The following is a 27706-nucleotide window of genomic DNA, read 5'->3' on the forward strand; positions in this document are numbered from 1 at the left end:
GAACCAGGGTGGTGGCATGAAGGCAAGAATTCCCAGAAACTTGTTCCTCCCAAAACTCCAAAAGTCAACAAATTATGACTAGCCAAAATTTAGAGGGGCAGAACCCACAGAAAGACTGAGTGATGCAATTTCCCAGTCCAAGACAAGTTAGAAGTTCTGTGGGAAAGGTCTGTTCCACCAGGAAAGGAGTTGGAAAGAGCTGCAGTACAGCTACAGCACAGGCAAACCAGAGCATGCCAGCTCCAGGCTTCCAGGAACTGCCCATAGGGCATCTCAGTCCATGGCAGAAGGGATGGTTTCCAGATCCCTTGGCCCAGGGATCATTGGGGACTTGAAAGGATGGTGAGAGAACTCTGCCACACCAGAGTGAGTACAGAGTGGAGCACCAGCCTCAGAGCAGCCTGGCAGTGAGAATCTGCAGTAGAAATTGACAGAACCACCTAGCACTTCGAGAGCTCTCAGCCTACAGTCAGTAAGGGAGTCAGGGCAGAGTTCTCTCTGTTCTTCCTGGGGGAGGACTCTGCTGTTTGCCTACTGATCCAGGTTACAGTTTGGCCCCCATACAACTATAACTGAGCAGTGATCCTCCTCACAGCTCCAGGGCAGAGGGGAGTACTTGTGGTCATTCACGGAGCAGAGCACAGACAAGAGAGCAGTCAGAGCCTCTCATAAGACCTTGGAGGAATTGAGGTTCCTGTGGGGTGTCCCAAAAATCACCCAAAGCCTTGGAAGTACAGTAAATCAGTCATAGGCTGAAGAAATGAGCAAATAGAAAAAGAAGAATCTGACCATAGAAAATTGCTTTGGTTCCATGGAGGATCAAAATATGCACTCAGAAGATGACAAAAGTTGAAGCTTCTGTATCCAAAACCTCTAAAAGAAATAGAAAATGGGTTCTGGCAATAGAAGAGTTCAAAAAAGACTTTGAAAAGCAATTAAGGGGGTGGCTAGATGGCACAGTAGATAAAGTACCAGCCCTGGAGTCAGGAGTACCTGAGTTCAAATCTGGCCTCAGACACTTAATGATTACCTAGCTGTATGGCCTTGGGCAAGCCACTTAACCCCATTTGTCTTGCAGAATCCTAAAAAAAAAGTAATTAAGGGAGATAGAAAATTGGGAGGAGAAATGAGAGTGATACAGGTAAATAATGAAAACCAAGTCAGCACCTCGGTGAAAGAAATACAAAAATACTGAAGAAAAAAACATATTAAAAATCAGTTTAGGCTAAATAGAAAAAGCAATACAAAAAGGCAAACAAGGAGAAGAATGCCTTAAAAAAAAGCAGAATTGGCCAGCTGGAAAACTCCTTCAAAGATAGAATGGAACTAAAGGAAACTTATGTCATTGTGAGAAATCAGGAGGCAATACAACAATACCAAAAGAACCAAAAATTAGAAGGAAATGTGAAATATTTCGTTGGAAAAATACCTAACCTCAAAAACAGATCCAGAAGAGATAATTTTAAAATTATTGGGCCACCTGAAAACCACAATTCAGGAAAGAGCCTGGACTTCATTTTTCAAGAAATAATACAGCAAAATTACCCTGAGATCCTAGAAGCAGAGTGTAAAATAGAAATTGAGGGAATTCACTGGTCACCTCCTAAAAGTGATTCCAAAAGAAAAAGTCCCAGGAATATTATAGCCAAATTCTAAAACTCCCAAGTCAAAGAGAAAAATACCAAAAGGTGCCAGAAACAAACAATTCAACTACTGTGGCTCTTCAGTCAAGATTATATAGGATTTGGCAGTGTCTACATTAAGGGTTCACAGGGCTTGGAATATGATATTCTGGAAGGCAAAAGATTTTGGTTTACAACCAAGAATCAACTACTCAGGAAAACTGAACATCCTCTTTCAGGGGAAATGATGGATTTTCAGTGAAACAGAGGACTTTCAAACTTTCCTACTGAAATGACCAGAACTGAACAGAAAGTTTGATCTCCAAGTATAAAACTCTGGTGAGCCATTAGAGGGGGTGGAAGAGAAGGACTAACTATGAGGAACTTAATGATGTTGAACTGTTTGTATTCCTGCATGAAAGGAGATATGGATAACTCATGTGAACTTTCTCATTTATAAGAGCAATTATAAGGAACAAATATAAACAAGACACAAGAAGGAGTTGAATATAATGATATAATATGGTATAACTGGAGTCAATGGGTGATAAAGGAAAGTACTAGGAGGAAGGGAAAGGAGAGGAAGAAGGGACAGATATTTCACATAAAAGACTCAAAAAAAGCTTTTGCAATGGAATGAAATGAGGGGATGGCAAGAGGAGAATGAGTGAGCCTTCATTCTCATCAGAAATGAGTCAGAGAGGAAATAACATACACACTTAATAGGATATAGAAATCTGTCTTACCTAGAGAAAATTGATAGGAAAGGGATGGGGAAAAGGGGAAACAGGGATGGGAGGGGGGAGTATGTGATAGAAGAGAGGGAAGATTGTGGGAGAGGACACTCAAATAAAACACACTTCTGAGCAGGAACAGGGTGAAAGGAGAGAGAGAATAGAATAAATGAGAGTGGGAAGGAAGAGAGTGGAGGGGAAAATCAACTAGTAATAGCTACTGTGGGAAAAATACTGAAGCAACTTCTCCAGTGGACTTATGATAAAGAAGGCAACTCATCCCAGAGACAGCTATTGTAATCTGAATACAAACTGAAGTACTTTTTATCCCCTCTTTCACAATTCTTGAGGTTTCTGTATCTTTTCTGGGGGGAAGGAGGTTATGTTTACTCTCACGAAAAGATTATTGTAATAATATAAAATAAATAAACCATATTGTCACTCAAAAAATCCATAGAAAAGCAAAAACAAAAAAATCGATGTGATTCAAAGGCACTCTAAAGGACTCTCTGAAGAACTTTGGAATCCGTTGTTTGACATACGAAACTGCCCAGAGTGGTGTGTCTGTCAAAGAAATTTCTGAATTCTGTGAACAAAGCAGAATCACAGTATCAAGAGAGATGTGCAAATTCAGAACTATTTTCAATCCCAATGTTCCTATGGATTAACTTTGCCCAATTTGTGGTAAAGCCTTCCAAGCTCATATTGGTCTGATCAACTACAACAGGACACACTGTACATTGACCCCAACATAATGATGTCATTTCGTCCTCTTTGAGATCAAGGTCAGTAACTAAACTTCTCTGAATTCTATTTTCTAGCAACTTGGATTAATGAATATATTTGTTAATAAAAAAGAAAGAAATGTTTAGGGGCTGCTAGGTAGTGCAGTGGATAGAGAAGAGAACCTGAGTTTCCATTTTGTCTCAGATACTCAATACTTACCTCACCTAGGTATGTGAACTTGGGCAAATCACTTAACCACATTGCCTTGCAAAAATCAAGAAATATAAAAAAAGAAATGTTTATTTGGTGGGAGGAGTATAAACAGATGTGTCAATCATGTAACAAGAATGAGAATTAAATGTGCTCCACTGTGCTCCACTAATATTTATAAAGTAGGAGATAAAGGAAGACCCAAAACACATGGATAAACCTTCAGGTGGATTTATGAGAGGACATGGAAGAGAGATATATACAGGCCTGCCAAGCAAGCAAGATTATAATCTATATGGGTGGAAAGAATATCAGCATTTATAAGATCATGGATCCAAAGGAGTAACAAAGCTTCAGTTGAAAATTAAATATTGATTGGGTGCAGAATTTATATGTGTGTGTGTGTGTGTGTGTGTGTGTGTGTGTGTGTGTGTGTGTATGTGTGTGTGTGTGTAGTTTCATGAGTTCTGGAGAAATTATTTCTAATAAGCTTTATTTAATCCTTATACCAAAGAGCAATTCTGAAATTTTTATTGTTTTCAGGTATGTCATAGAAAATGTCCAACAATTCTAGGGCATTTATTTGTGAGCTTTCCATTTCATTTAGTAAAATGTAAAATAGTCATCTTTACTAGTAAAATTTTAATATGGCATTACTGCATAAAGAATTCTATTGTATTAATATATTATAGTAATATAATATATTATTTATACTTTATACCAACAATATGAACTACCTTTTATTTTAAGTAATAAAAATATAAGAATGGTAAACATTAAACCCATTTTCACTCCTTCGAATATTATTAGCCAAAATGGGTCTCAGGTTAAGTCCACCTGGTGATTATTTAGGCCTCAATTGCTTCAGAATGGTTGTAAATAGAAGTTACTTCTGTTCTGTCCAGAGCCTTCCCCTCCCAGAATGATTTTTTTTAACTATACAAAAGAGACTCCTCTTAATCATTGAGAAACCCTGAGGGACTTAACCTCCCAGATTATTTTTTTTTTGGGGGGGTGGTCTTTCTTGGTCTCTTCTATGCATCTCTCTCTCTTATCCAACCTTAATGACTGAATGGAAAAAAACCTACTTTTAAAACACCAAGGTCTTCCAGGTCCTCTAAATGACTTCTAAAGTCCCTTCCAGGGCAATCTCCAGTCATCTTGATCCATATCTGGCCACAGGACTCAGATGACTCTGGAAGAGAAAGTAAGGATGGTGATTTTGCCCAGCATCCACTCATTCAAATCATGTGCAAGCCATGGTATCACCTCCCTGATGTCATGGTCTTCTTCAAGAATAAAGGACAAATATCAAGTTGAGGATTAATACTGATTATTAAAATGCTTAAAAGAAAAGTGGTAATTTGCAATGTAATAATAATATCTCATATTTGTATTATGACTTCTAGTTTTCAAAGAATTTTTGTGGATATTTGCTCATGATCCTTATAATGATATTATAAGGCATATAGCAAGTAGGGTGGAAGTTATTTATCTCTAAGGGAAAAAAGAAATTGTAGTTCAATGAAGACTAAGAGAGTAATGACTTTATTTCAAATCCACAGCTGGTGAGTAGTAGAGTTGATACTAGAAGCAAGCTAGTTTGTCTATTACTAGAATTGTTCTCTCTCCATAATATTATGTGTCATATTTGTAATTTTTATAATTTATAATTATTCACATTTATTATATGTATCATGTGTTTATATATTATATCTATTGTGTATAATTTATAATTATTAAAATTTTCAGAACTTTCCTATAAATATCTCATTTTATATTTAGAAAAGCCCTCTGAACTAGAGAAGGCAAGCACCATAGCATAATGGAATGAGCACTCCCTGTAGAGTCAGAGGATCTGAGATTAATACTAGCTCTTACCCCTACCTGTTAGCTTTGATCAAGGCATTTGCCCTCTGTAGGCTTTATCATCTTCATTCATTCATCCTTAATTCTTCATCTGTGAAATGAAAATTGTTGGACTCAATGGATTGCTTCTTTCAGTGGTGTCATGAAGTACATGTTATTTGTCCTTCATTCTCGAAGAAGATCATGACATGAGAAAGTTGATACCATGACTTGCAAATGAATTGGACTTGAGAGAGGGCACTATAAAAGTCATTTGTCTCACTCTCTTCTCTGGAGTCACCTAAGTTTGGTGGCCAGGTAAAGATTAGGACAACTGGAGATGACCCTGGATGTAGTGGGAGATCTTGGCCTTTTTATCTAAAGTCTTTGCCTGGGGCATCCTTGTTCTAGAAGACAGGATTTGAATGAGGGAATGCTGTGCTAAGTCACCAGCCTCACATTCTCTTCCAGAGTCATCTTTCTTTTTTCCATTGTGAACAGTTATATTTTTATCCTTTTATTTCTAAAAATTAAGGAAATTTTAGGGTTTGGACTTTTAATTGAAAGAAGGGGGAAAGTTAATAGTGTTAATTCTTATCCTTTCTTTTTTTATCCGTGTCAACATCATCCACAAGTTATATCATCTCTCAAAGCCTCAGTTTCCCCATGTATAAAATGGAAATAAGATCCATAGCAACTTCCTTTCGGTGTTATTATAAAAATTAAATTATATAGTGTATGTAAAGCACTTTATAATACACATCATATAAATATCAGCTATTTTTAACACAAGATCTGTAAAATTTTATTCATCTTATTCTAAAATCAACAACACAATAAATATCTAAATGAATGAATAAATCTAAGACCCTGTTTCCATTCTTCAGAGTACAAATTCTCTATGAAAATCTCCTACATAGTTGAAATTTCTCCCCAATTTCTTACATTTCTTTATCAGTGAATTGTGGTAATTTTAAACCATTGATACATTTTAATTAAATTGTCCCCCAAAAGAATAATGTTTATAAGAACTGCTTAAAATAGTAAGTTGTAAAAGCAATAGATCTATGTTGTTAGAGATTTTCTCAACAGGAGTTCTATATTGAAATAAAGGTCCAGATAAAATCCTGATTTTTTTTCTCTAATGCAATATTTCCTACAAATTATAAATTGCACTGATCTGTTTCATATCCAGAAAATATTATTTTTACATGTATAGCCTGTAGTTATAATAATGGTAAAATATACATTGTGAATATAAGTTGAATGTTTTGGTCAGGATTTTTTTCATGTTTTTATTATCATAAAGCTCAAAATACTCAGGTAACAAACATAGACCTATTAAATTTCGAATGGGAAAAAGTCTTAGAAATCTTCTAATGTATATCATTTTAGAGAATAAGAAACAGAGCTCTACAAAGTGCTCCCTATGTTAGCAAGTAGCAGAGCCAGAATTTTATTACAGATCCTTTGGCTTTGTAACTTAGTTCTCTTTTTATTATACTCTATTCATGGAATTCATACAAAGCACAAGGAACCAAAAATATCTTGGTTAGTAACTTGTTATTGCTTAAAGTTGCTGTTCTACATTTTGGCTTTCAAATATTATTTGGGGATACTAAGCTTTAAAAATCCTACTCTGCTGCCTCATCTCAGCATGGAAGTAACCCTAGGTTCTTAAAGACTGTGCCAAAGGAACATAAGCTCTGGGAAATTCTACAATTCTGGGTAGGTTTCAAATATAGTCCTGACATCAGATTGAGTCTGCTTTCTGAGGAACAGCCAAGGTAATTAGGTACAGAGAGACTCATCAGCATTGGCATGGCAGTACATTTGAGGATATATTGATTTCTTTGGCCATGGCAATACATAAATCAAAAGTAAAATGCATTAAGACAATTCATTTTGTGAGGGTCTCTTTTACTTTTGCCTAGCCAGTGTCAGAAAAGGGGAAAAGGGGACTGAGAATCATATGGTTTTTGAAGAGTCTACAAACTTTTAATTTAGTAATTGATTCTTTAAATATGACTTTTATCCAAAAACCACTGGAAGATCTTAAGTCAACCTTTACAGTCTTACTATAAACAAAACCAAGACAGAAGAAATTTGTAACCAAACTGAAACATAAGGTCATATCTTTTCTTTGGAAAAACACATAAGAGAATTGGCTTTGTCAAGTATCCAAAGACAAGAAGCATCATTTCATGGGATATTTCATAATCTCTAATGGGAGTACTCATAATGAGCATCTGTAAAGGTACTACCATAAAAATAATTGTAGCTTATACACCAATATCTGTTACATAAGATGATTGACCAATAAACAAGCTAATGCTGTTGTCCAGTCCTTTTCCAGTTATGTCTGATTCTTCATGACCTTATTTGGGTTTTCTTGGCAAAGATACTGTATTATTACTTCCTCAGTTCATTTTATAGATTAGGAAACTAAGCCACAGTTAAGTGACTTGCCCCCAGGTCACATAGTCTGACTCCAGACCTGGTACTCTATCCACTGAGCCACCTAACTGCCCTGAATAGTACATATACTGTATGCTGCCTTAAAAAAAATAACCCTACAGAAATGTGTTGACTTTTGTTATCTATTATTATATAATCAAGTGAGTTTTTTTAAATCACTTTTATTAGAAATATGGACTATTATGTTTATAGTTTATTTATTTAGAACTACATGTATTCTGGATTAAATCTAATTTTATCATAGTATATAATTTTAATATATTGTAACCACTACACTATTATTTTATATTGATATTCATTTGAGATATTTTAGTCTATGATTTTCTGTCTCTACTTTTTTCTTTCTAGTATTAAAATTAATTAAATTAATTTAATTTAAATTTAACATATCTAAATAAATTTAATTAAAATTTTAAAAAATTCAAATCTTCAAATATTAAATAAAGTTCACTTGCATTGCCTTGTACTGATTTCTTTCTCCACCTTCAGAAGTTTATTTATGGCTTATTCAATTTCTTTTTTCTGATATTAGGTTATTTGAATAAACAAGTTATTTAGTTAACCCAGATATGTGATATTTTTGCACATATCTATTCATGCCATCTAAGTTATTGGTGTCAAACTCGAATAGAAATGGATCTGTGCAGCTAACTACATATTGACTTCAAAAACCACAAATTAGCATTATCTGTGTTGTACTATATTTTTTCTAGTTGGGTGGTACTAAAAAGTTTTAAAAATACCTTGGCCCTTCAAATTTGACATTCTATTAAACAAAATTTTCTTGTAGTTATTTATTTACTCTTTACTTGTGAATTCTCCTTTTAATGTTTGTTAAAAAATGATTTTTAAATGAAAATATGACTACCTATTTTCTTAGTTTCTTTATAAAAAGCTCCTAATTTTGTCAATTCAATTTTAAGTACTTTTTAACTTTTACTTTTTAAAAATCACTTCAATCACTTTAGGGTCTTAGTGTTTTGTTTGGAGTTTTTCCCAATGAGTTGCTTTTCTTTTTTTTTTATCATATGCCCAGTTTACTGATCTGTTTCTTTCTTATTGATGAAAACATTTTAAGATATAAATTTAGCAGCTTCTAAGTACTATTTTTGCTGTATCACATGAGTTTTGATATGGTGTTTCTTTTTGTCAATTTTTTCTATGGAATATTCCAAAGATATGGAAAAATTTGGACCTTATTTACATAAACAACTATTGATTATGTTTTCTTCTTTTTAATATTTTATGAAACTTAGACATACATTTGATTCTCACTACTCATAAATTCTATATTTTCAAATTCATCTTTTGCTAAAACTTATTTGTAATTCCAAAACCAATACTCATATTTTCAAGATGGTTTGTGGACCTGCCACAAAGTGGCAAAATATTTAAGGCACCTGATTTATACATTAACAGCTGAGGTAAAACAAGGCAATACTGCCTTCTTGTTTCAGATCTCATACTGTAAATAAGTATCCTTTTTGTAATTTATTTAGTGGCTTGTTTTTCACAGTTTTTGTTATTTTTATTGGCAATTTCATTGTTTAAAATGGCTTCCAAATGTAATGCTTTGGTTCTCTCTAGTGTTCCTAAGGGCGAAGAGTCTGAGATATGCCTTAAGAAAAAAAACACCAAAAGCATGTGTTTTGGATATGTTTCATTTAGGCATGAACTACAGTTCTGTTGGCCATGAATTCAAGGTTAAATAAGCTGGTCTGATAGAGTCATGCATGGCATTGAACAAAAAGTTCAAACAAATTATTGTCTCTTTTTACTTATTTCAAGGATTTTTGACATTCTTATGAGATACCTTTTTTGAAGATATCCTTCAAGCTACCATTATACTTTGCTAAACAAATGTTTCTTTATAGTTATTAGACAATAAGCAGAGTGGAATCCTGTGTTCTCTATAACCTTATTTCAATTGTATGAATCAATGGTTTGTTACAACATTTGTAAAATGTCTTGTATGAAAGCCTGACTGATCTTTTCATACATTTAATTGGGTATCTTCAATACATGAAGCAACTAATCTCATAAAAATTTTGTAGAAATGAGAAAGTAGACATAAACATCAGCAGTTTTTGTTGGAAAAAAAGGTTTTTAAATAGAATAGTTTGATAGATCCTTTCACCTACTAAGTAAAAATTACTATAAAGAATTGCATTGGAATTTAATATTCATGTAACCAAAAGGCTTTGGTGTTTAAAGTTAGGCTATATCTTGTTGTTTTACACATTTACTGGGCAAGTACTGTATCTTCTGCAAAATTTCAATAAATCCTTTAAAGTGACTGCCTTCTATATATATGAAATATAACCCCAAAGTCTGTTTTTATCTAAAGATGTGTTTTGAATCTCCAAATGAGAGAAGATAGAAATGGTCATGGACACAAGAGAACCATAACATACTTTAAAGATAGCTTTGTGCAAATTGCTCTATAATTGGTAGATTGGTCATATAGGAAAAATTAACAAATGGAAAAACTGAGTGCTGCTGAGTACTCATGGTAAAAGAACCAGGAAAAGATCTCAGGTATATTGAGGAAAACTTTGGGAGATTTATGGAAGAACATGGACAAAAATCACACAGGACAAAATGACATGGATGGGTTGCAGTTTTACCATTGTAGAGAGAACCTGCATCAATGAAATTATAGATACATTTGATTATCATTTTAATGTATTTGTTACTTATCTGGCACTGTTATTATTAGTATGATGAGGGGTGTGGTTCAGTCACTGACAGTACTAACAGTACATTAAACTTCTCTAATCTACTAAAGTCATTTTTTATTCAAGAGAGTTGGTTAATTTTTGAATAATTAATTTTTACAGTATTATAATAATTAACTTGTTTCACATAACTTATGCTACTACTGAATGAAGCATTCATTTAGAATGAATAATCTATATATAAGACATAATCCTTATGCCAATATCAGTACAACATGTTTACTATTAATTAATTTAGATATTTAAAAATATTATTTATGAAGAAGAGCTTATGCTTATATAATACTTTAGGATTCATCAAGTATTTTATTTACATCTATTCCATGAGGTAAGTAATAAAAATAATAATATCCTCATTTTACAGATGAGGAAACTGAGCTTCAAAGAAATAAAATGACTTACACAAGTAATAAGTGAGCCCAGGTGTAAATCAAGACTTCTGTTTCCCTAAAACAGTTTTGTTTTTTTCCCCCCATCCTACTACTTCTTGCCCCTACATTTAGTTCCATTCCTCATTCTGGTATTTAAAGCTTTTCATAATCAATTCCAATTATTCTGACCCACCTTATCTCTTAATCTCCATCCAATATCTTGGGGTCCACCATAATGTCAAATACCATTTCAGGTTCCACTTTCCATCAGCCTATATTTCTTTCTATTTTTCTTCTGTTCTTGGTAAATACTTGAGGCAGGAATAAGAAAAAAAATTCAGAACACTTTCCCAGTACATCAAGACAAACTATTTTCTTAGCTCTTCTTAAATGACATTTTTAAAGCTTAACTTTATTTTTTAATTTGAAGTCAATTCCTAGAGGAAAAAAATTTCATTTATTCAAATCCTTAAACCAACAACAAGTGTAAGTGACTGAGAAGCAGTGAGGTTCAGCAGAATGTTAAACTCATATCAGGTACTTAATAAATTCACTTAAATTCACTGGACTTCAGTTTCCTCTGTAAAATGATGCAATTGACCTGATAGCTTCTGAGGTCCCTTCTAGTTCTAGAATTATGACTCCTTGGTGTTGTATTATATTAACCTCCTTGTTTCTTCATCAGTATAGACAATTAGACAGTATAAAGATCTTTACTGTAATACATACCTAGAAGTAGATGCAAATGTAGAAATAAATGGATACAGTTTTATGAGAGGAAGGTAAGTTGTAAAGAAATTAACTCCAATAATGTATATATGAATTAAATATTTGAAATTAAGTTCCCTTGACAGATTTCTTAGTTTGGCTATCTTTTAAAGAAAATAAGGGACAAAATTGGGTCCAGTGGAGCAGAGAAGTTATTTCAAGCATAAATACAGTGCTTGTGAAAACTCTCTGGAAGGTCTAAGGGAGAGGAGGTGAAGTTTATTCATTAGAGTTCAAGCTACAAGCAAATGAAAATGAGGTTCCTTTGGATTTCATTATTTAATATAATTATCTGCTAGCTACTCTTAACATGACTATTAAAAAAATCAACTTACACTATTCTAAGAGCCTAAAATGATCATTTTTACAAATGCTTTTATGTTCACAAAATTCACTTTTGCTTTATTTTCTTTCTGCCTCACTTCTCTTTGTCCCTATTCCCTTAGCATGTTGTGATTGTTTCTGTTTTAGGAACAAAAGACATTTTTCAATTTTTTTTTGTCCTACCCCCCTTCCTATTGTTTTTAAAAGATATTTTCTTACATGACAGTACTGGGGTTTCATCTTCCAGAATGGAAGACTCTGCCATTATTTTTAAATTATCATCTTTATTCTTCTATAAAAAATGATTGGACTATTACAATAGGGGAAACTTTCCTGTTTTCATTTAGCTATAAAAATTAAAAACAAGTATTTAAGATTATTTAATATCTGAATTTCCTTAACAATTCAGCTTTGTCCCTACTCTATGATAAAAAAATTTTTTTTAAATACCATAAGTAAGGAGAGAAAGCATTTTAAAATCTTAATGGAAACAATATCTGTTTTTTATTTCTTCTAAATTAAACCTTTTCTCTTTGTGCAACTGGAGTGCTCTCATAAATAACTTGGAATAAAATGGTAGTGCTTTGTGTATCTTGCTTCCATTTTTAAAGATTTCTTAGGTTTTTACTTCCTACATAGCAAGTTTTAACATCTTTTCTCTTTCTATCTTAATAATAATCGTGCATTGTGTCTTCATGGAGAGATCTCAAATACCTTTACTGCTTTTTTATTTTTTGTTTCAAATGAGTTATGCCACTGCTATTGTTTTGTTTGTATTGATACAGAAGCTGGAGGTAAAAAACTACGGAGTACCGTCCAGAGGAGTACTGAAACTGGCCTGGCAGTAGAAATGAGAAACTGGATGACTCGACAAGCAAGCCGTGAATCTACAGATGGAAGCATGAACAGCTATAGTTCTGAAGGAAAGTGAGTGAACTCCGTGAGCAGTATCATCTTATCTGCTTCAAAATTAGGAACGATTTTCTGTCTCAGCCTTTGTGCTTGCTACCAGAAAATTAATTAACTGGCTCTGAAGCTCAGTTTTACAATTGTTTTCATATGCTGATAACTTGTGAAAAGTGCTTTTATCTACCTGTTACTAATATGACATGCCAGGCTTTTCATATCAGAACATATTTTTGTAGGCAGAGGGGATAGAGTATCCATCTTTTTAATACATGATGGGGTGTGTTTGTGTTTGTGTGTGTGTGTATGTGAGTGTGTGTGTGTGTGTGTGTGTGTGTGTGTGTGAGAGAGAGAGAGAGAGAGAGAGAGAGAGAGAGAGAGAGAGAGTCTTTGTGTAGCACATAAGGATCCACCCTGAGAGTCCTTTTACCAACCCCCAATTGCTGGAATAAATTTAATCTCTAGAGAAAAACAATTTTACTGCCTGAAAATTCTGAAATTAGTTCTTTGAAGTAGGGTTGGGGTATTTTTTTCCTTATTCTATAACTTACAAATTTCCATCAATATGCTTCCCACCTTGAACTGTAGTTGAAATCATTTGGCTAACCAGATGTAATTAATGTTTAGAAGAGAACATTTACTAATGTTTTATAAGAAGAATAGGTGGTACAAATAACTCAGCCTCTCCCCAAAATAAATCTGTGACATACTCTGTTTCCTTGTCTTTTTAAAATTATGAAATGTCATTGGAATTCTTAAATTTCTCCCATGCACTTATTAATGGTCAATTTAATGGCAAAACATTCCTCTGTTACTATTCCTTTTAAATAAATCTGCCATTAATGGAATTTATTATTGAAAAAAGATGAAATAATGGGCAACATTATATAGCATTTTAAAAAATGCAAATGCTTTCCCTACATCATATCATTTAAGTCACAGTAACCTTGTGAAGTAGATGCTATTATTAGTCTCACTTTGCAAATGAGAAAACTGAAATTAGGTAAATGAAATGACTTGTCAGCAGCAAGTGTTGGTCAGATTCCAACCCAAATTCCTAGCCCTTTCTTTTTCCATTATATCATACTCCCTTGCATAAAGAACATTATTAAAGCTTTTTTTGGCAGTATTGTTATTAGCAAGATAATAGTTAATGAAATTGTCAATGAATGTTGTTACAAAGTTGGAGCTAAGATACTAATAAAGGAAAGTGAAATCAGGTGATCTTCCTGTAGCATCACAAACAATAGAAACAACAAAGATATAGTTGACTAATACTAAAGTTATACAAGATGATAATACAATTTTGGAATTGTTTTATAATTTAAAATAGTACTGATGTCTGGTTTTTTCTTTCTCTGGGTTTGTATTGGTGAAGAATTCACAGATCATCTGACCCCAGAGTGCATATATAAAAATGAAAAACAAATTTATTAGGAAAAGTTATAACAAACAAATAATAGATTAGTTGTAGCAAAAACTAGTTAGTTAAGCATCTTATATTGAATATCAAGAATTTTTAAAAGCTATGCAGAGGATAACATGTAATAATTTTGTTGTACAGGAAAGGCAAAAGAAAAACACTCTCCTTAAATGCCCCTATAGAATCTGTGGAAGGGGCAGCATTTTGGGAGAGGTTAACATCTGGAATTGGAAGGACTTTTACTTGGTTTAAGGTAACATTTACCATGGATACATAACTAGCCTGTCCCACAGGTGGATATGTGACCAAGGTCTTTCCAAGTGGCTTAGAATTCTCAAGGATTTAGGGGGTATCTTTTTGCCAGAAATAGGGTTCACAAAGACCAAAAAAAAAATATTTTAACAGTACAGAAAATGTTACAAAAATTTGTATCCAATAAATATAACAATATTTCTCTGTGTCCATTGTTCCCCTGCATCAATACTGGCTTGCTGAAAGATTACAGTTTATAAGGAAAGTTTGAGGTGACCAGATGAATGAGCTCATCATAAGTATAAATAGATCTCAAAATATACAAAGGATATGTTAAAGTACAGGATTTTCTGGGGAAAAAAAGTCTTATAAGGTAAAAACTGATTAGAAATGACTGAAGTGAATTAGAAATGAATTGAAAGAAATGATGATTTACACCAGCCCTGGAGTCAGGAGTACCTGGGTTCAAATCCAGTCTCAGACACTTAATAATTACCTAGCTGTATGGCCTTGGGCAAGCCACTTAACCCCGTTTGCCTTGCCAAAAAAAAGAAAGAAATGATGATTTAAATGAGCCTAAAAGCCTAGGAAAGAAAAGACAACTGCAAATATGGGCAGTCTTCATTGGGCACCAGTTATGGTCTAAAGTTTTGCTAGAGAATCAGAGATGGATAGAAAAATCAAATAGAACCTGCCTATGTATCAGGTAAAATAAAAGGTATAAAGTCTCATATGTAAGTTTTAAAAAGTCAGCTTCTCAAAGACAAAATTAGAGAGATATAGCTAGATAATAGTTCATCCAAGATTTTCAGAATGATTTATGATTGAGTTATAGTAACCACAAAAATGAATGTATTCTTGGACTCCATAAAGAGAAACATAGAATAATCCCAAACTAAGGAGATAATAGTTTCATTGTATTCTCTGCTCTAGTCAGGTCACATGTGGAATCTTGTGTTCAATTCTGCATTCTATATTTCAAGAAGATTGTTCTTAACCTCGAGAGTTTCCAGAAAAGGAAAATAATAATAGTGAAGGACCTCAAGTTCATTATATAGGAAAATAAATTAAATAAACTGGAGATATTAATCTTGGAGATTAAAAGATTCAGGGGAGACACAATAGTTCTAGTATTTGAAGAGCTCTCACATGAAGAGTTTAGTTGTTCTCTTTGACTTCAATCAAGGTGGTTGGGCAGATGGAAATTGTAAAGAGGCAAATTTAGATTTGCTTCTATAAGGACTTCTTGAAACATTAAAGTTATCCAAAAATGGAACAGACTACCTTGTGAAAGCAATGAATTTCTCCCTTCATGAGCCATCTCCCTTCATAAGACATCATGAGAGCAAAGGCTAAAAAACATGTTTGATGTATATTTTGGTGATGAGAATTCATTTTCAGATGCAACTTAAAACAGGTCCCTTCTGCTTTCACTACTATATGATTCATTAGTACTTTCTATATTTATAGCATTAAAATAGACACTGTGGGGCATACAAAAAAAATATAAAACAAATTCCCTGTCATTGGGAGATAAAATAGCCACATTAAAAAAAATACAAAAAGACTTGATTATGCTAGATTGCCTCTGACGTGCCAATTGAGTCCTAATAGGCAATGATTGTTTATGGAGTTTCAAGAAGAAACATGGTAAAAATTTATTTGAATTTGAGTAATTTGAGTTTTATATTTTTTTTCCTCTTAGCTTGATTTTCCCTGGTGTTCGATTGGCCTCAGACAGCCAGTTCAGTGATTTTCTGGATGGCCTTGGTCCAGCTCAATTAGTTGGCCGCCAGACATTGGCTACACCAGCTATGGGTGAGTATTACTATTGTGTGATTTTTCTAGGTAAATGATAATGTTATTCAAAGTCATATCCTCTTCATTTAAAAAATATTTTTAGGAACTTTTTCTCAATTTCCTTTTTTTCATGTTTTAGAGTTGAACAAAAACAGAGTTACAAAGAAATACTTGTTTATTGTATTGCTTTTAGACAAAGAATCCATGACATAAACATTTGAACCAATGCCCAAAAATATATTGGTAAATGGCAAATTAAAGAATGATCACTTACAAGATCTGGATATGAAACTTCCTGATTTTCTTTGGATGCTAATGTCCTTTTTTATTTCCTTTAGGTGACATTCAGGTTGGAATGATGGACAAAAAGGGACAATTGGAGGTAGAGATAATTCGGGCCCGTGGCCTTGTGGTAAAACCAGGTTCAAAGACACTGCCAGGTAGGAACTAGAGTGCTTTCTAGCACTTAGAAATTTATCCATCTTATTAGACCACTATCCATGTGCTTTATCTACTCCTTTCTGTTTAAAAGGGTTTGTTTTCATTAAATAACTGAAAAATATTCATTGTTTTTGAGACCTCTTTTCACTTACTGACTATAAATTTCAACAATAGAGGCAAAAAATGAAAGCTACTTAGTCCCATTGCCTTGAAAAATCTAAAAAAAATGAAAGCTAATAAAATTCTGTGATATATTTTGTGCAATCAACAAAGAAAAGGTTATCTACTATGTGAAAGGACAGTAGAAACAAAGGTGTGAATTAAGACAAAGACCTTGCCCTCAAGAAGTATAAAATATAATAAGAAACTGATATAATATTCAAATAACATAAAACAGAATGAGATAAGACAATGGATTAGTTCTAGATACAGCTTTCTTAGTTACTTTATGTTAGAGGTGACAGGGAAAATTTATGAAAAAGTTAACAACTGAGTTAGATGATAAGGGAAAGGAAGACTTTCAGTATAGATGAGGAAGTCAATTCCTGGCAGGTTGGAATGATGAAAATAAAGACTGAGCTAAAAAGGGAGGGGGGGGGACTAAAAAGGGACATCATTAACAGTCAAAAGTATCTAAACTAAAGAGAATGTGAAGGAAATAAGCGTGAAATAAAATTGAAAAGAACATATGGAAACAGATCGTGCCAGGATTTAGGATTTTGTTCTATTTAATAGGCAATGGAGATTTACTGAAGGTTTTTAAATACACGAATCAAGTGAAATTCGGAATAGTTAAATGTAAATTTCTAAAACTGAGTTCATAAAAGTGAACTACACAATTATGGGACTTAGAGGAGGTATAGCTGATAAGAGGCTACATTAAAAAACACCAGGATATTTTAGTGTACTTTCAGCTCAGTATGAGTTATTATGGTATGGCAACAAAACAACTGATGTGACCTTAGAACCATTCATAGAAGCACATCATCTACTAAAGGAGTGGGCTGGAAACAATGACTATTTAAAAAAACAGGTGAACAAATTAGGAATGTTTAACCTGGAGGAGAAGGCCAACCTGGAGTGGGGTAATTAGGAGGGAAGAAAACATTTATTCAAGGTCTACTATGAATTAGGCCCTATGCTAAACCCTTTAAAAATAGTATCTGATATTATTCTCACAACAGCCCCTGAGGCAAAAAATGGTTACATGATTTGTTCAGGATCACATAGCTAGTAGGTGTCTGAGGCAATATTTGGATTCAAGTCTTCATCATTCCCGGCCCAAACAGTGCCTTATCCAAGGCACCACCTGGATGTTTTGAATTGTCTTCTAGTATTAGAATTAGATAAATGTGACTTCATTTGAGACTTTCTTGGCAAAAATACTGAAGTAGTTTGCCATTTCCTTTTCTGTCTCATTTTACAGATGAGGAAACTGAGGCCATCTGATTTGCCCAGAGTCACAAAGTAGTATATGAGTCTGAGCCAGATATGAACTCAGGAAATTGAGTCTTTCTGACTCCAGGCCCTGTATTCTATCAAATCATTTCAGGAAGTAGTGAGTTTTTAAGAGGCAATTAGTTAAATCTTTATGGAAGATATTCCTGTTATTTATGGGTTGACTCTTAGGTCAACTTGCAACTTTAAAACTAGGATTAGAGAAAATATTTAGGATTCTTATGAAGGATATATAGGAAAAGGAAGAGACTAAAAGTAAAAAGACCAATTAGGAGGCTATTACAAAAGTTTGGTGAGAGTTAATAAGAACTTGAACCTAAGGTGTTTGCAGTGTCATTGTAAAGGACAGCACAGATGTGAATTTATAAAATGTTTAACTGTGGGGAATAAAGGGTTGGTTTGGAGCCTGTAATCCTGGGAGTGATTGGAGGGGTAGATGGAATGAGACATCTTATGCATGTACAGTAGTTTGCCCAGGCATGGAAAACATATACCTTTTCATGTGAGACAGGAATTAAGTGACATAAAGCATCTGAGTGATAAAAGATAATGACCTTGACTTTTTTAGCAAAATGCAAGGCAAGATTCTCAGTTTTACTCAGTGGTTAGAGCACCAACCCTGGAGTCAAGATGACCCGAGTTCAAATCTAGCCTCAGACACTTAATAATTACCTAGTTGTGTGACCTTGGACAAGTCACTTAACCCCGTTGTCTTGCAAAAAACAAAAAGCAAACAAAAAGAATATATCTGATATGAACACTACTCTAAAAATGTCTCTTTCTGTAGTTTGGAAGAAATAAACACAAAAAGATTCTTCTGTGAAAGTATTTACTGATAGTACATTGGTATTTCAATGTCATTGTAGTCTTAAAGTATTTATTATAATTATGCATAAACTGCACAATCAAACTGAAGAGGTAATGATGTCTTTTATGAAAGACAATGAAATTAATAATGGCAATAGTTCATGGTAAGATCTTCCCCTGACTGATAGTGATCTTGAACCTTTTGCCTTCTCAGTCAATTTAAAATTTTCTATTAGGTTATATACTATTTATTAAATAGCCCTTCTAAAATTATTTGACTTTTTTTGTTATTTTTCCCTGTATTTGAAAAAAATGTTTTAATGTCATGGAAGAAAAATCAGTTTGCAACATTCACAATCTTTGCCTCCCCATCCAACTTAATTTAAACATATCACATATATCCTTTGCTTAAAGACTAAATGTACAGAAAATATAAAATAAGTTAATTTGAGAGTGAGTGAGAGGCGTAATTAGTTCTAAACTTATTGAATTATTTAAGCATGTATTTTTTAAAATATAGATTGTGTCAAACTCAAAAAGAAACAGATACCTATGTACTCATAGTGACTTAGAAAACCACAAATTAACATTTTATGAGTTATATTATATTTTGATTTATTTGTTAAACATTTGTTAAACACTTCTTGTTCCTCTGGTATAAGACATCATTCTTGAATAGGCTATTTATTTCTGTAAGCATTTTGTAATATGTAATTCAAAAAACTTGTTTAATACACACACACACACATACACACACACACACACACACATATTTCCATCATTTAGTCAGAGAAGCTCTTCACTTCTTTTTCCTACTTTTTTCCTTCTCAGCACCATATGTAAAGGTGTATCTCTTAGATAACGGAGTCTGCATAGCCAAAAAGAAAACAAAAGTGGCAAGAAAAACACTGGAACCGCTTTACCAACAGCTATTGTCTTTTGATGAAAGCCCACAGGGAAAGGTTTTACAGGTATTTGCTGAATTTCTCCCTTTTTTATGTAGACAAGTACTTTTCTAAACCTTCACAGACTGTCTTCTGTTGTATTTCTTTCTTTTCCCTATTTCTGGAAATAATTGAAACACTTGACTATGTCTTAACATTATGGTCAATGTTTTTTAAACTTAAAATTTACCTCCTTTGAAGAGACTAAATGTGTGAACTTCATTTTACACATACATTTAACCCCCCTAGAATGCTTTTGATCTAAATTTAATCTAAACAGTTATAAATATAGTTTTCCTAATTTGCCATTATATTACAGAAATAGAATGATTAAATATACCAATATTTAAATGAAACTATTCACATTGTTTTTCTATTTAACATGTACTAAGTTCATTTTACCTTATAAAATATATCACTTATTCATTCATCTAAAGTTTTTCTCCTCTTTCCTTTGCCAACAGATCATTGTTTGGGGAGATTATGGACGAATGGATCACAAATCCTTTATGGGAGTGGCCCAGATACTTTTAGATGAACTGGAGTTGTCTAATATGGTGATTGGATGGTTCAAACTGTTCCCTCCTTCTTCCTTAGTAGATCCAACTTTGGCCCCTCTGACTAGAAGAGCTTCCCAGTCATCTTTGGAAAGTTCAACGGGACCTTCTTATGCTCGTTCATAGCATCTGTAAAACTGTCATAGCAACCAGCGTTACAAAAAAAAAAATTACAGGTCGCAAACCCTGGTAACACTGCATGCTTACTGTTGTGTCTTCTGAGCCTGTTTCTAGGGATACAAAGCGATCCTGTGTTCTCAGAGGAAGCTGCACACATTGTGCCCTAAAGAAGGCCCTCAGGGTGAAGGAGTGGAGCTATGAAGAACTAATGGATTTGGAGTTCAGTGACACTCATTTTTTGGTCCAATCTGAAGCCATTGATTAATACAAATCTGTCTCATGCAACAAACATCCTTTTCAATGATATCTTTATTTTCTTGCTCCCTTTAAAAAAAAATAATTCTGTTCTCCCTAACATGCCCCCTCCTAAGAAAAGCCTAGTTATGCTACAGAAATGGAGCTCTGTAACCATGAAGGCACTACATATCAGTGGGTTAGTAGAAAAAATGAAGTGACAAGCAGGAGACCAAAGATATGGTCAGAAAAAAAAAATCAGACCTCCTGTGGAACTGAGGATGGAAGAGAAGAAGCCCAGCACATGCTGGCCACATCCAAGATGAATAGTGGCAGACTTCTAGCTCCACCTGTCCTTTCAGTTAAAGCCAAGATGTGATAGACTGAAAAAAAAAGTTTTGTGGCTGTACTGTACTGTATGAAATTAAAGAAACTTTTTTTGCATGGACAGTTTAGCTGAACACTTAAATTATTTTCTCGGGGCTGCAACTTGCAAAAAAAAGAATAAAATCAGCCATTTTCAACAATTTATATTATTTTTTAAAAAAATTTCACTAGTGCATGGTTTTAAAAGGGAGAGAATGCAACAGGGTGATACAAAGACACACCATGTTTCTCATTCTTTAATCATGGTCTGTGTTTTGCAGACATCAAAAAATGATGATACTTTCTAGAAAAATACTGAAAATTCTTTATGTGACAAGTGTAATATATTAAATTTATTTAAATGTAAAAGGTAAAAGCCTTGTAAAGTTCAACATTATGTGCAAATTGTACACATCTTTCTTCCTCTTCTCTAATTCACCTTCTTCTGCCTCTTATGATTTCCATAAACACATACCCTCACTTACCAGGATGATCACTATACTCTAAAACTGCTATTTTTGACTTAATATTCTCATACACCCTCATCTTTGATTTAGAATTGCAGATCATTCTGCATTTCTGAATTCTTTGAGGGAAAAAAAAGTACTTTTAAGAGCTTTCATTATTTCCAGCATGTTGAAAAGGATTTTGCAACATGGCTTGGGAGTATATTAAAGTAAGTCAGCATGTATTTGATAAAGAAGATATTTGAACTTTTTGCAGTTATTGTACAGTGCATGGTAACTAATTTTTATTTTTTTCTCACCTTCAAATTGAATTCTACAACAAAATCCTGGAGTCATGTGGCCATTGTGTGATGTCTTTAATAAATCTGTTTTCAGCACCAGTGTCTTTCATCCAAGGATTGAAGTATTATTTCTAGAAGGTCTTAATATTTTTAAATGAAAAAATTAATTTTACTGGTTTCCATTTATTCTGAATAGTCATACAGTGCTAAACAATCTTAACAAATTTAAAAAAAATTACTTAATTATTTTTGCTCTATGAAATTCAATTCTTTATAAAATATGCTTAGGAGGTTTCATGGTACACAAAAACCTGCTGGGGAAATGTCAAAAAAAATACACAACTTCATGTATATTTTAATTGTTCTGAGGAAAGATGAACATGTTTACTTGTTCCATGATGCCATCGACAATGTCTCAAAGTAAAATCCTAGATAATAAAAACTCCTGATTTCAATTAAGCAGCAATTATTAACATGGTAGGGAAGGAAAGGGGCATTCTGCTGCAGGTTCAAACTTTGTGATCAATTTTCCTGTTTAAAGGAAATAGTACTTAGCTAACATCTTAAAACCCATGTGTTCTGGGTCCATAACATATGTATAGATAAATCAAAATATCTTGCAACATCCTTGGAAGTCTACAAAGCATTCATTTACCTTTAAATTAAGGCCATGCACACAGAGTTATTGGATTTTTTTTTTCGTTTGTTCAAAAATCTAATGCTGCCCATTAAAAAAGAAAGTCATGCCTGATAGGGTGCAGAAGTTACAAGGAGTATCACTAAAAATGCCTTCTTTATGTGGTGCAATATGAAATTCACCAAGACTATGTCTTGACATTCTGAGATGTACAATGAATTGATATTAAGTTGTTGAAGAAACCAATTAACCTATGTATATTGAAATACTTTAGATGCCTATGTACCAGCAACAATTGATTAAAAAGACATGCAGTCCATAATATTCATTAGAATTTAAAAAAACAACCTGTTACCATTTTGCTGATATTGAGATGCAGTCAAGTAATCTTTTGTGCATATTCCTATATAAATTATTTCTAATTTTAATAAGAAGGACATGACCATATGGAATATTTGTACATATTTGTCATTATGCAGTATTTATTTAAAAGTTGATGTATTTTTTTTAATTTTCATGTCTGCAATTCTACCTATGATTTAGTCATGTAAATAGCACTATTCCAGTGACCATTACTGTCTTGTACATAAAATGTTTTAAACATAAAGGGAATCCCAGTTGGAACAAAAGGGCAGATTAGGCCTGTACTAAACGCCAACTAATGTAAATCAAATTCATTCTGGTAATGGTAATTAACACTTTAAATAAAACATTTTCTTTACAGAAGCGTATGAGATGCTTTCCTCCTCCACCTTTCCTTTCTCTTTTCTCCACCCTGATGAATTTGTTGCAGGTCTTTCTCTACCATTAATGCCCAAGTTTAAAATACTCTCCCTGTCTTTATTTTTTACACTTTCAACAACAGAAATGGATTTCTAGTCTAAAATGAAGTACTCACATGTTGAATGTTAGATGATGTCCAACTCTTATTTCAACCTTGTAGGTTTTATATTATAAAGTTGTAATTATTCAAATCTTTGATGAGTCTTAGATGGATTTTGGGATTGAATGACTAAGTTTCGAGACCCTACAACAATTCTCATGTACAGTGGAGTTACTCAGAATTGCTGTGACCAAGTATACAGCTGTTCAGGATATGAAACTGGTAGGAATAATTGTTAATATCTCTCACATTCATGTTTGAATTCATCTAAAGGAATTTGATGTGTACATTGTAATGCTTCTTCTCTGAATTTGATCAGATGCATTCTGTAATCCTATGTGAACAGACCTGCCAGCCTGGTGTGTTTTCTTTTTATGATTATGAAGCTTACAGATGACTGTCTTTTTATTTTTGCCTATTTTTCTCAAACTTGGGAATGGCACTGTCAAGAAATTGTGCTTAATGGGAGGGGAAATCCCAAAGATCAAAACTGGTATAACAGAGACAATGGATCTAAAGACAACTTTGACTGTAGATAAATGGTTCAAGTTGGTTTCCAGCTCCTGGTTCTTAGTCTTTCCTTCTTACTAGTTTTTAGAGTTTTCTGAAATGTAAAGAAGGAAACAAGCCTTCTGTTTATTGTTGTTTTTTTTTATCTAAATTCTCCTTTGGAAAGGGATACATTTGCAAACTTTTCTATCTCTGAAATAATCTTCTTTTGAAAAGACTTTTCTCTCCATATTGTCTTTTTTTGGGTGCTCTAGTTGTATATATTACTTTTTTGTCTGTGTTCATTTTACTTTGCATCACTTCACATTATTCTTTTCATGTTTCTCTGAATCATTTATATTGGTCTTTCCTTATATCCCAATTATATTCCATTACTTTCTTGTATCATAATTTATTCCACCATTCTCCTATCACTGGGAACATATTTTGTTCCCAGATTCATACCATTCCAAAGAATGCTGTTCTGAGACCTTTATTTCTATCAATAACTTCATTGAGAGCACAGTTTTTCTTTCTTCCTAGGATCAAAATTTTCATCTCTGTCACTTTACTTATTCATTCTGTGACTAAGTCTGACTATTTCTCCATTCTTAGAATCAACACATTTCTGTTTCTAAGGCTAGGGTCCCAATCCACCCCATAATATTCCCCCATCATACATATCTATAAGCTTATTTTTTATTTCTTCTCAACACAAATCCTTGTATGGCAAGGCTGTTTATTCATGGACTCATTTAGCATTTAATTATTATGTGCCCCACCCCCGGAAACTCTTCAAACTTCCTCTTGAATGTTATATTAACTTTTATAAAATCCAAATCATTACACAGCTCCCTTAATCATTTATAATTTATCCCCATACAATTCTCATTTTTTCACATTACTTTGACTATATTATCAATGGCTTTTTATCTACTTTGTGATATGAGCATATAAATAGATATATATCTATGTATTTATGTTTGTATACATATACACATTTTTAATAGGAATGATATTTGACCTTTGATCTCAAAGAAGACCATGACATCAAGGAAGGGATGCCATGATATGCAGGTGAATTGGTTTCAAGTGACCGGTGCTGGGAGAAGTCACCAGTTTCACTTTCACTTCCAGAACCATATGCATCCATTGGCCAGATATGAATCAAGACACCTAGAGATGGCCCTGGATGCAATGGTGCAATGGGAGACCTTGATCTTCAAAGCTAGGTCTTTACCAATTTGACTGAGATAATGCCCAAACAGGGATTAAGCTTAGGTGAGAGAGAGAGAGAGAGAGAGAGAGAGAGAGAGAGAGAGAGAGAGAGAGAGATGAGACAAAAAGACCAAGAATGACCACTCCAAAGACAATTTGGGAGGTTAAAACCTTGAGGATTTCTCAGTGATTAAGGTTGGTCAGAAAGAAAAGCCTTAATAGGGGATAAACATAAACTCTCACAGAGATTGAGTTATGCCTTATCGAAGTCATTGGTAAAAATGTAAAACAGCACAGACCTAAGTCAAGATTCCTCTGGAGACTTCCAAGTTAACAATCAGCTATATGATCTTTGAAGATGATCACTCAATCAATTTGGAATCCACCTCTAAAGGATATGACCAGAAATAAATGCAAACAGCTTAATCCCAGACAAGTGTCTGAGATTTTGATTACTGAAAGCCCCATCCAGGGGTTTTCAGATACTATTGAAAACAGATACTACTTTCAGAGTCAGATACTACTGAAAACAGCTAAACAACAAAGAAAGGTCTGGTCTTAACCATTAAAACCTCATTGAGATTACTGGAGAAATTTTGGGGCTTTGGAGTTCCTGGGTCCCAATTGACTAATTGAATTGACTAGTACCCCCAAACTGAACATTGATCAACCTAGTCACATCTTAGTGAGAATGAGAAATTAAATCTCAGCATTCAGAATGATTTAATAAAGTCATATCTCATATCTGAACTGAATCCTAAAGGACTAAAAATATCAAAAAAGAAGGACCAGATGTGCCAGAGTCAGTTCTGGGTGGAGGGAGCAGGGAAAGAAAGAGAACTGGGTTAATGCTAAGAGCTAGCTGAATAGGCTTGATCAAAAGGACCTCTCAACTCATTGAAGTTGGACATGCTTCAAATCTTAGTCAAAAAACATTTATTAAGCATTATTTAATATTATGTATCAGAGGCTAAGGGTACAAAAATAGTCAAAAGATAATCCTTGCTCTCAAAGAACTCATAGTCTATAAGAGAAGCAACATGCAAAGTATGTACAAACAAGCTATATATATATATATATAGGATAAAATAAGACAGGAAAGACACTATAAGAGGGGGTGAGAAAAGGCTTCCTTTAGAACAGGGGTGGAGAACCTTTTATCTACCAAGGGCTATTTGAATATAACATTATTCATGGACCATACAAAATTATCTACTTAAAAATTAGTCTGCTATCTTTAATCAAACAATTAATTCACCAGTGAAACGCTCCTAGATTTATTGAATTCTGAGTCCCACCTGCAGTTGCTATGGCAGTACCAGATCAAATGATTTCAGATGGGATTTTAGCTGGGACTTGAAAGAATGCAGAGAAACCAGGAGGTAAAGATGAGGGGGAATAACATTCCAGGCATGAGAGACAAACAGAGAAAATGCCAAGAGCCAAGAAATGGTTTGCTCAAGAAAAAGAAACAAGGTCATATCACTGAGTTGAAAAGCATGTATCAGGAGGTAAGGTGTGAGAAGACTGAGAAGGTAGGAGAGGAGCAGGTTATGAAAGGGTTTGATTTCCAAATGGAGGATTTTGAATTTGATCCTAGAAGTGATAGGAAAACCCCTAGAATTTATTGATGGGGGAATGGTGACATCATAAGATCTGTACTATAGGCTGATTAAAGGATGGAACAAACTTTGCACTCACCTATTGCCAATAATGTAGGTTGCCTGCTCCTTTAGCAACTCCAATTTCATTTCCCTTCAAGGAAGAACCCAAATCTTTAGAATAATGCTAGTTAGATAAGGCTCATTAAAGATCAATGTAGTTCTCTTGGATAGAAGTTAGTCTCTGAGGTTCCTTCCAACTGTAAAACTATCTAGTTCAACCCCTATATTTTATAGATGAGGAAACTGAGGTCTAATGAAGTTAATTTCCCACAAGGTCACATACATGTCAGAGGTAGAAGATGAACCTAGGTCTTAATACCTCAAAGTCAGTGCTTTTTTCCCTTTCCCTAAAAAGGTTGACTAGAATGTGAGGGATTTACTATCTAATAAACTCCAACTTTGTGGATCTTCCAGGCAAATTTCAAACCCTACTGTGGCACTCTGATTCTAGAGGATGGATAGTTCTTTGAGATAGAAGGAAGGACTTATCATAAAAGAATGAAGAATTATATTCATTGTCCTGAGTTCCTATAAGTCCTTTGTGCTTTTTACATTCTTTCTCAGGGTATAATAAAATTTATATTATATCAATACCTATTGTTAGTGAAATGGGAACATTGGGCACAGAGAAATGTTGTAGCCCTTTTGTATTAGAAACAAATTTTTGGGGGGCTAGGTGGCATAGTGGATAAAGCACCGGCCCTGGAGTCAGGAGTACCTGGGTTCAAATCCGGTCTCAGACACTTAATAATTACCTAGCTGTGTGACCTTGGGCAAGCCACTTAACCCCATTTGCCTTGCAAAAAAAAAAAAACCTAAAAAAAAAGAAATCTTGTAATTTCCCTGGCTTTTAGAATTGAATTGTTAAATTGGCTTTTAGAAACCTCTTCCAGGTATCCCTATGTCTGGATTTGGTGAGTGATCACATGTCTGACCTAGG

The 27706-nt window shown here is 33.7% G+C and overlaps 1 protein-coding gene across 1 annotated transcript in view; it reads left to right on the top strand.

Moving 5' to 3' along the window:
• RIMS2 (regulating synaptic membrane exocytosis 2) overlaps window positions 1-23293 on the top strand; it is a 790122-nt gene extending 766829 nt beyond the window's left edge. Inside the window, exons 20-24 of the mRNA XM_074202114.1 lie at window positions 12605-12746; window positions 16106-16218; window positions 16539-16640; window positions 19738-19877; window positions 20315-23293. Of these exons, the coding sequence (XP_074058215.1) occupies window positions 12605-12746; window positions 16106-16218; window positions 16539-16640; window positions 19738-19877; window positions 20315-20533 (716 nt within the window). The 3' untranslated portion in view covers window positions 20534-23293. The remainder of the gene's footprint in view (window positions 1-12604; window positions 12747-16105; window positions 16219-16538; window positions 16641-19737; window positions 19878-20314) is intronic.
• The last annotated feature ends 4413 nt before the right edge of the window (window positions 23294-27706 follow it).

Source organism: Macrotis lagotis, chromosome X (genome assembly GCF_037893015.1).
Source record: "Macrotis lagotis isolate mMagLag1 chromosome X, bilby.v1.9.chrom.fasta, whole genome shotgun sequence".
Taxonomy (NCBI): Eukaryota; Metazoa; Chordata; class Mammalia; order Peramelemorphia; family Peramelidae; genus Macrotis; species Macrotis lagotis.